The sequence below is a fragment of the Miniopterus schreibersii genome (assembly GCF_964146895.1).
Source record: "Miniopterus schreibersii genome assembly, chromosome: 8".
Taxonomy (NCBI): Eukaryota; Metazoa; Chordata; class Mammalia; order Chiroptera; family Miniopteridae; genus Miniopterus; species Miniopterus schreibersii.
In genome coordinates this window covers 70,213,390-70,223,629 of record NC_138109.1, presented here as the reverse complement: position 1 = coordinate 70,223,629, position 10,240 = coordinate 70,213,390, and the positions used below count along the sequence as shown (strand labels likewise).

At 44.3% G+C, this 10,240-nt stretch overlaps 1 protein-coding gene across 4 annotated transcripts in view; it reads left to right on the top strand.

Moving 5' to 3' along the window:
* The first annotated feature begins 1,149 nt into the window (after positions 1-1,149).
* The window catches only part of PHACTR1 (phosphatase and actin regulator 1), a 458,770-nt gene continuing 449,679 nt past the window's right edge, over positions 1,150-10,240 (top strand). For 2 of the 4 annotated variants that reach the window (XM_081143827.1, XM_081143825.1), the window contains exons 1-2: positions 1,150-1,315; positions 3,069-3,219. In XM_081143827.1, the coding sequence (XP_080999953.1) occupies positions 3,117-3,219 (103 nt within the window). In that variant the 5' untranslated portion in view covers positions 1,150-1,315; positions 3,069-3,116. Of the gene's footprint in view, positions 1,316-1,818; positions 1,910-1,948; positions 2,107-3,068; positions 3,220-10,240 lie in introns of those variants that run through there. The other 2 variants (XM_081143829.1, XM_081143828.1) reach the window with 2 other exon arrangements.

The window sequence follows — 10,240 nt, the reverse complement described above, 5'->3', positions numbered from 1 at the left end:
TCGAGACCCTCCCCTGAGACCTTCCCTAAGACTTCCACCTGCAAGAAAGAGATAAATATGCTCAGGACAAAGGACCCAGTGCATGCTCCCCACCAGGGGAGCAGGCCAGTGCCATCTCCATCCCCCTTCTTCCCTCAGAGGGGACCTCACAAGACTTGCAACCAGGGGAGCAATGGGCAGCGGCAGCTCCTCCTGGGCTAACCCCTAAACCTGTCTCCGAGGCCCCTTCTCGCTCCGATTTCTCAGGGAGCCAGAGCAGCCCAGCCCCGCTCTCATGTTGCCTCATCTGCTCTTCCTCGTTTCACTGTCCCAAGTACACTTTTGCTGCCATCGTGGACTCAATACCCTTTGGCTCAGTGCTGTGGAGCCTTCCCTTTGGATTACCTTTTCCTTAAATAAATTCAATTTTTCGTTTTAAATATATCTTTATTGATTTTAGAGAGAGGAAGAGAGAGAGATAGAAACATCAGTGATGAGAGAGTCATTGATCAGCTGCCTCCTGCACATCCCTGACTGGGGATCGAGCCTGCAACCTGGGCATGTGCCCTGACTGGGAATCGAACCTCGATCTCCTGGATCATAGGTCAACGCTCCACTGCTGAGCCACGCCTGGTCTGGTAATTCAATTTTTCTTTATCCACCGTCTGAGATGGCTATTTAGCCTGCCCGTTCACCACCGACCTCAACCTTTCAGCAACCACCAAAGGGTTTTATTTTGTTACTTTCAAACAGAGAGGAATGCATTTAGGCAGATTGGCATGATTTGGGCTGGAGGTTTGACCAAGCAATCAGAGGCAGGAAGGGGAAGAAAGGCCAGGAAAAAGGGAGGGGCATGAAATCAAACGTGCACAATGTATTTCACTCCAAAAAAGCAGCTCACAATTATAATTACCCACCTTGCTTTGCAGCTCAGAATAAAAGTGGCGTTGCACCAAACCCTACCCAGGCAACCGTTGTGATTAAAAAGTACTCCACACCTTGGAGAACCCAGGAGACATGAGCATAATTTTAAATGCAAATTAAATTGAGGGGGTAGCGGAGAGAACACATGAAAGACAGTAAAACAAAACCTTTCAATTTTCTTAAATTAGCAGTCTAATGTGTTCTAAAGAGCAGCTCCACTCAGATCTCTTTTAGGGGTTGCATTTCACCACAGTATATAACAGGCAAATCCATCACCCTGCTCTGCTCAGTGCTCTTGAACTGGGATTGAAGGAAAAATTAGAAGCTGTTCATTTGGCTTGCAGGCTCAGCAGCAGGCACAGCCTCGCTTTCTGCTCCACGGTGTCCTGCTGAGAGGGGCCAACAAGTGCTGGTGAGTATCTGCTAACTTTAAGACTTTTATACATCTGCTTTAGCTACCTTTTTTTGGCGGGGGTTAGGGGAGATCTCACAAAAAAAGCTAGGAAATTTCAGGCAGCTTTTTAAGCGTCTTCCAGTGACTGATTCACAGAAGGCAAGAGAGTTATTTTCAGCCTAGATGCCGATGGCTGATCTGTGTAATAATTGTGACAGGAGAATGTTTAACATGTGCAGCGAAAATGACCATTCCCTGCCACCCTAGACAGCATGAGGGTAAGAACTGGTGCCCCCAACAATTTCTAGACAACTTTCTTATCATAATAACTATTTAATCATGTAATTCTGTTGTAATTTCAAGTCAAACTGGGATTTGGGGCTATAAAAATAAATTATTAAAGCAAAACCATTTTTTAAATGACTGTGACACTTCTCTGCAAAAGAGATGGGCGGGGCCTAGGAGAGGGAAGAGGGACCCACGTGACGGTTACATATAGATGTTGATGGGGATGGTTTGCTGCCAAAGTTTTGCACAGGAAACTGGTCATTTTCTTCCTTCTCAGTGTAGGATACAAAGAGACTGAGGTTGGCGTCACCTTCCGTTGCTAAGGTAACGTGCTCTGGCCATTTTATCTGATAAAGCAAGTCCAGTGGACGGTGTACATTATTCATTGCAGTTCTAATCAAACAACCAAAATTGTTTACTTCCACTGGGAATATTTAGTGAGATCAAAGACTCTCTGGCTGAAATTGCTCTTGCTTTTATTGCCGGCAGTTAGCCCTTGATTTTTTTTTCTTCTTTTTACAGTAAGTATGATTTGCTTTTGGGTACCTTTGGGTATTTGTTAAAAGTTTCTTCTTACTGGACTTGGTTTCTTAGATTAAAATGTGCATTGTTATAAAGAGAAGCATAGCTGGATTAGCCTTTTGAGCTTGATTTTTAATGACTTTGTCTTGTTAATTCTTTCCGAAAGCATTCTGCAGAAATAGAGTAGTTCATTTGTGCAAGTGTCAGGGAAAGGCTACATATGCTCGGAAGAACCCAACAGGCTGAATGTTCTGTAGTGAAGTGTATTAGCTTCCTGACAGGCTAGTGCATGATAATATTATGGGGTCGTTGTAATTCTGAAATAATTGTCGCTGCTCTACAGACCAGAAGAATTCTTTCTTTAAAGCAGCCCATGTCAGGGGTGAGCAGGTAATAATCCTCTAGCACTTTGTAAAATGTGCTGAGGGAATCGCTGTAAAGGAAGGGATCCAAGGTGTTTTACAGCAAACATGTCAGCATGTGTCATAAATGCAAAGCATCTGTAGGTGGAGGCTCTGATTCCCAGGCTATTCCTGCTGCTCAAGGGGCATCGGAATTCCCTGGATCAATTGAGGGTCAGTACTAAGAAAGGTTGACAGTGATGCCATTTATCAGGCAGATCTTTAGAAAATGGAAGGCATAGAAATTTAATAGTACATTTTCCAGTTAATATACACAAGGAGAAACTGGTATGTTATCTCTCTTTAGCCTGGGTCATCTGTGTTTTCTGAGTGGGATAGATTACTTTAAATGAATGTTGGTTTAATGTGGCATTTTCTCATACAATAGGAAAGCTAGATGAAGGGTGGCTTTAGAATAGGATGTCAGTCAAAGAATGGGATATTCTAATGAGATAGTTTAAATATATATACATATGCACTTATAATATATATGCATGTTTGAGGCTTTAAAAATCTATCGGACAGTCTAAAATGCTATGATTTTTTTCCCTCTTTCACAGGCAAACAAGTGACTATTTTGTCTCATAACTCTTTTTAAAACATCAAGGATGGATTATCCCAAAATGGATTATTTTCTGGATGTCGAGTCTGCACATAGACTCTTGGATGTTGAGTCAGCTCAAAGATTCTTCTACAGTCAAGGAGCTCAAGGTAATAACTAAAATGGGAGAAAGAGAGGACAGCATAAGTGTGAAAGGCATTGGGGCTGCTTTTAACTCCCGGAAAAGGCTGAGTTTTCAGGCACTGTGCTTGCGGAGGTCTAGGGCCCCCTGACCCATCTGACCGAAATCCAGCTGGAATAGAGGCTCCTGAGATGAGCTTTGAGCTTCTACAGCTGCTTTATCTATTTTAGATGAATGCAGCCACTGCCTCAAGGAATCACCAGTGCACTGGGGGAGCAGTAAGGAACATGACAGTTGCAAAGGGTGGCTGATGTGTACATTTTTATTACATATTTCAAGATGGTTTGGGGGCTTCAGTTTACTTGCTCTACTGTTCAAGGGTGCAGTTAGAATGTTTTCCCACCATATTCCATTCTTTCTCTTTTCCATGGAATAGGTAGGGTATTCGGTCAAAGCAACCCGGTGATGGGCATATTCCAAGTGGTATATCTGATGCTCTGAGGAGAAGGGCAATGCCTGCATTCTTAAGTAGAGACGTAGTTGAATTCTTGGAAGTTCCAAGCAGAGCTGAGAAGGACGTGCTGTTTTGATAATGCCGGCCGGTTTCACGTCTAGGTGGGAACAGCACTTCACACAGAGCGCTGATAATATTCTGCCTTACCTTTACCAGTGGTTTTTTCCTAAATTGGTTTTACCTCACTCTCAAGACAATTTCTCATGGGAACCTGGAGGACTTGCAAGACTCTTCTTTCTCTGTTTCTATTTTTCTGGGCATGATCCAGTCTTCTTAAAGTCAAGAGGGGTTGGAATTTATCTGGTTTATCTGTTTGGGTCAGTGCGCTCATCAGCAGAGCTAACATCCACCAAAGTGATGTAATAGCTAATTCTGCTCATCTCTCTGCTGTATGTAAGTAGCATGGCTACTTTCCACCCCTTAAAAAGACATGAAGATATCACTGAAGTAGGAGAAGGGCACGAGACCAGCCAGAGCCTTCAGGCCCCTCTGGGTCTGCAAGTCAGAAGATGCTAGAAGGAGAGGGAGAATGGAGGGCGGAAGGGAAAGGGGGCTGAGGCAGGGCTCAATCTCACCTCCGGACCCGTGTTTAAACACTGCTGGGTCCGGTCCATTCCTCGTGAACGGGAGGGTAATGTTCGCTGGTGGAATCACCCACCTGAGCTGCAGAGCTGTTGGCAGAAGAAGAGAAAGGGAGTGGCAGGTAATTTTAGATAATCAACTTACCCACTTAGCCTTGCTGTAGAGACGGTTTAAGCCTTTAAGGAGACTAGGCTGTGGGTTTTTAGGGAAGGCAGAAAGGCAGGATGTGGGAGTCTCAGAGGACTGAAGGCAGCCTGGTGGTGTTGGCAGATGGCGCTGGGGGTGGAGTGGTCTGAGTTGTCACCATCAGTGACTGTGGTTCAGACACCAGAGTTGGAATGACTAGAAAACGTATGGGAGGTGGTGCCATAAGCTCCTGCTGTTTTCTGATGCCACATTTATTTTAAGGTAATCAGAATGATGTTTCAATCAAAGGATTTTGGACCTGTGGGAAGGGTGGAGGTTTCCCAAACATCATCTAGGTCTGCTTCCAAAAATCCCAGGCTTCCTGAGTCAGAGATCCAGGTGTAAGGCTTAGGAGTTTGAATTTTAAGCAAGAGCTCCAATGATGATGACCTGGGTAGCACATTTAAGAAGCAGTCCATCCAGTTGCTCTCTTCCCACCCAGAACGGGAACACTCTCCTCAGCACTGGAGGCAGGAAAATGCCGTGGTCCAGGATGACAGCCTGCACCCTGGCTGCCTAGGTTCAAATCCTGGGTCTGCCAGGGTGAATCGGGGTAAATTAACCTCTTCTGCAAACACTAGTGCCTAATTGATAAGTTTTTAAGTGCATTAATGAGGTAAGATATTGAAGTGCTTCAAACAGTTTTGCAACATAGGGAATGCTACACATAAGCAAATCAATAGAACAAACATCTCTGGCAAAAGACCATCTGTCCCTGTTTGAGATGTTATAAGGAAGCCACTGCCTTGCAAACAAATGTAGCGCGATTGGTGTTTAACTTCCTATTTTGGGCCAAAAAAAATTTTTTTAATAAATATTTAAACACAGTGATCATTTTCTTGCCTCATCAAAATGTAACACAGAGAAACACTGAGAAACAGTAAAAGTTTGTCTTGGTGCTCCCTGTCTACCTAGTTCTTCCTTTCACTTGAAAGATAAGAGCCCCTTTCCTTCCAACACCGTATCCAGAGCCTCCCCCACCTAGGACTGGTCACCCCAGAGTCTCCTTTCTAGGCCTCGCTGCCACTATAACGCAGGGCTTGTCACTGCGCCGCCCCAGCTCCTTCACACCAGCTCCTTCCACCCGGCACAGGCTCCACAGTCCTTCCTGCATGACAAGCCCCTCGAGCTGATAAATGGCTCCGAGTGAACCGGCAGAGGCCCTAGGACCATGGCTTGTACCCCTCTCTTTCTGAACCAAATGTCCATGTTCCAGAGCAGAGGACAAAAGCCCATATCCTACCACTGGCAAGGCTCTGAGGACCAGCGGAAGGAGGGCAGCGTGGTGGCTCGCTCTTGAGAAAGGCATTCGGGGCAACGAGGCCTCCTGCTGCTGCTGAGTCACAGCTTGTCAGCCCTCCGTGGTCAGCCCCCCCCCCAGGAACAGGGGGATATCGGTGAGGCCAAGTAGCCCCATTTCGGTCCCTTCTTCTGTAAGGTGGGTGACCTAGGATGTGGTCAGCTAAACTGGAGTCTAATTATTCCCTTTTAACTTGTCCATTCCAGAGCTCATAGACATTTCTACAGATCAATTAAGTGTCCTTAATGGTTCAAATACTTCTAAAGGGGAAAGCAAGAAAATATGATTTTTTTCTCATTTCCCACATTACGACTTCTTGTACCAATTTATTTACAAATTCATAAACTTCTTGGAAACCAACCCTATCTGTATTAATTACATGCAAAATGGTTACCCAAAGCAACAGTACCAGAATTATAATGTTTTTGACCCTAATATAGTTTTTCAATTTTTATTGAAAAGTGGTAAGAGCCTGCCCTTAAGAGGAGGCTGTTTCTATAGCCAGTAAGAGCAAGGAGAATCCAGGCAGGTGAGAAGACGACAAAGAAGGGAAGGCTCTTCAGTCTACCATGGGGCAGATTCTCCTGCAAGTCCCAGAGATTTTCAAAAGTCCATCATCCGCTGTGCTGAGTAACACGGCTTGTTATTTCCTCCCATCTTCACTTTTCCCTGGTTTGATCTGAGGCTGGGAGACTGGTCTCCAGGGAATCTGCTTTAGGAGGCAGGCTGAGTGGCAGGGAGCAGAAAAGAGCCCAGGGTCACTGTGCAGCTCCCCTCAGTGAAGGATGCTCTCCCAGTTAATCTGAGTGCTGTGTCCCCACTAAATCCTGCTCACACAGAGGGAGTTCTTTGAAGATCCCCATTAACTCGAGAGGAGATGCTGGAGGTTGAAGATACACAGGGCATAAAGATCAGCCGTGTTGACATCATGTCCCTTGAGTTCACCCATCTGTCAGGTTCTGACAATGACATCTCACAGATTCAACTTCAGACTCTAATTTATTTCACTGAACAATTGAACTAGGAGGGAAGTCATGATAAAATCACAAAATTAGCATCATGGGATTTTCAGGTTGAAATGGACATTATAGATCAGTGATTTCTTGGTCCTTCCCTAAACCAAGGGAAACAGCATTTGTGAGGGCCCAGCCCAGGCCCCAGTGCTGCATTTTCCACAAGTGCTGGGTTATTCTGATGAGCACTGAAGGTTGAGAAGCACTGTTACGGATCATTAATCACTTGCCACTCAGAGTGTGGTCCCAGGCAGCAGCAGCAGCTTCAGCTGGGAGCTCCTTAGAAATGCAGAATCCTAGGCCCCTCCCCAGACCTAGAGAAGCACTATCTACATTTTAACAAGACTGCCAGGTAATTTATGCTAAAGTTTGAGAAACTATGATTGAATCCAGTGCACATTAGAAACGCCTGGTGAGCTTTTATGAACTCAAAGCTCGAGTCCCACAGCAGACCAATTAAATCAGTCTTTGGAGGAGAGCCCCACACTTGGGAACGTTTTTTAATTGTCCTCAGTGATTCAGATGTGCAACTGGGGCTAAGAACTACAGTACTGACCTCCCATTTCATGGAAAAGGAGGTTTGAGCACATCACGCAGCTCATCTTACCTGAGTATCTTTATCTGTCCAAGTCTTTCCTTTTAAATGAATCTGAACCATTGGAAATGTCAAATGGACTTTTAAAAAAAGGATTGGACTGTGTATCTGGTGCTGCACTTTGCATATTCATTGTATCTATTTATCCGGAAAGAAATTTGGGGAAAGAAGAATTATGATGCTCTTTTCACAGATTAGAAAAGACTGTACACACATATATATATCACACAGACACAGACAGCAGTGTGGTGGGAGCCAGAGGGAAAGGGGGTGGGCAGCATTTGGAGGTGGAAAAAGAGGGGATAAATGGGCAATGGGTGCATGATGCAGTGTGCAGATGAGCTTTTGTTTAGTTGTGCACTTGAAACCTATATGGTGCTGTGAACCAATGTCACCCCAATAAATTCAATAAAAAAGACTATTTATATAGAAGCATAGCCAGGATTTGAATTCAAGTATATCCGACTCCAACAACCCCACAGGTAACGCAGACCACGTTCACGACCGAATCACACTTCTGAAGATGCTGAAGCTCAGAGAGGTTCAGCCACCTGTGCCAATCACACAGCTTGCAGTGAGCAGGTGAAGACGGGAACCAGACCTCTTCTCACCACGCACATCCATACCCTTCCCACTGCGCTAGGTTTCTTTTCTCAAAGACCATCCATATCCTCGGACATTTAAATCACATTTCAAAAAGGAAAATACATTAAAAGAGCAAATTGACTGACGTCACTAGGCAATCAAATTTATGACTCCTGCTCACAATGCCCCCCTCTTTTATCATTTTAAATCACTCTTGACATTGGAACGAGGTGCCAGTCATCATGACTTCATCAAAATGCATCTTCTGTAATCTACATTGTCTCATTCAACAAAGGGAAATGCCAGTTTTGACAGCTCACGAATGCCACAATGAGCAGCTAAGAGTGCCTTCAGGTTGTATTTGGAAATAGGAATTCATCTAAACCCCCTTCCCAATCATTTTCTCCCCCACTCTCCCACTGCCTCCCCGCTCTACCTTTAGCCCACCCTGTGACATCTGTCAGAACAGCTGGCTTTTCCATCCTTAGCTTTGAGTTCAATGTACTCTACACCTAAACTAGAAACCTCTGGGACTTCTTATCAGAGCCCCAAGAGACAAAGACATTTGGTAGCACTTAATTATTTGCAAATCATTGACAATAGTCATCCTCACAGAATGTGCTGATTCCATTTTCTTTCTTGTGCTAATGCAAGACCCAGCCCCAATGTCACCTCCTCTCTGAAGCTTTGCCTAACTTTTCCAAGCTTTTCTCCTGGAGGATTCTGTTCAGCCCTCATTGTAGCCATTGTCATATTGTATTATTGTGCTTTCATTACTTCTTAAATACATGAGCTCACATAAATGGTTTCACTTCTCTAAACCCCAGGGTCCTAATCAAAATGTATGTAATGCTAGCTCTGAACATGTAGAAGTTTTTCAGAATTAAGGGAGTTATGCCTATGAGGTGGTTAGTACATTATTGGTTATTATATGTTAGTTATTGATGCTATTGTTTTATTATTACTTAGGTGTCTGTTACCTCCCTAGATCATTATAATCTTCTGAAATATCATTTTCTCGGTGCCTCGTGCCATCCTTGGTACACGGTAGAAGCATTCAGATTTATCAAATGTCTCTCTTGAACTGAAGGGTGAAAATGCTTAAATCTGCATTACAAAGAGCAACTTGGGATTCAGGGAAAGGGCTTTGTAAGGCCTTTAAAGAACATCTTTAGTTGAAAATAGACTTTGCTTAAGGCCAAAAGGAGGGCCAGGTAAAAATAATTTTCAAATACATAGAGATGCAGGAAATAGCAGAAAGTCATCAACTTTTCAAAATCTCCTGTAAAACAGAAGGAATTTAAAAACCAAAAGCAACAAGAAAATATAGCAGGTGGGAAACTGGTATACTATGGATGAGCATTAACTTTTTAAAATAGATTTCCAGGGACCGCTGAATAGCAGCCTTTCAGAAGGGCTTTTTAATATGCAATAGTCTGTGAAGACTGAGTTTTTATTCTACCTAAAAGTAGAATCATGGAAGAGGCGACCACTCAGTGTTTTCTCTGATGAACCTAATCGAGCTCAATTCAAAAGCTGCTCTGAACATGCTCAGGAAACTAGCTCTGAGCTGTACCTTAGCTGAGATCCCTTTTCCCTTCCTTCTTTAGATCTGTACTGCCTAGTCCAGTTCTTACCCCATTTTTGGCTTATTAATCCTCAAACCAGCTACCATTCACTCTCCTGCTTCTGACCAAACTGAAAAGAAGGTGTCTGTAGATACCACCTAAGCCCCACACTGAAGAAGTGCACTTTGAGCATCACACACTGCAAACCTGGCCATGGTGTTTCTAGAAGCCTTGCTGAGTAGTTCCAGGCTGTTTTCCTTCTCTACGTCTGTCCCCTGAGGCTTTAATATCGTGGTCATAGATGTGGCTCATATCTGGACTTGCAGATCTAATTTACTCCATAAGGATGGAGGCAGGAACAGTGATCGCAGAGCAACTGGATCCTTGTTTGGGGCATGATTGCCAGCTGGGTTATAACTCTTTGCATTCACCAGTGTAATGTCCTCCCGCTTGCCCCTCAGGGTTCTGCTAGGACCAGCAGAGCAAAACCAGCCACGTCCTCTCTGTCTCCTCATGGTGATGGCCTAACCACGCAGTTTACAGGGGATCACACTATTTCCCGGACCCTTGTCTCCGAGAAGGGCTTCAGAGGACACTTTTCTGGTAGTTGACAGCCTTGTTTTTATGGTACTCAAGTCATCGCCCTCAACAAATACTTGTTTTTTGGTCTGCTTTTTCCCCTATAGCTCTAGCCAGGGAGCAGCAT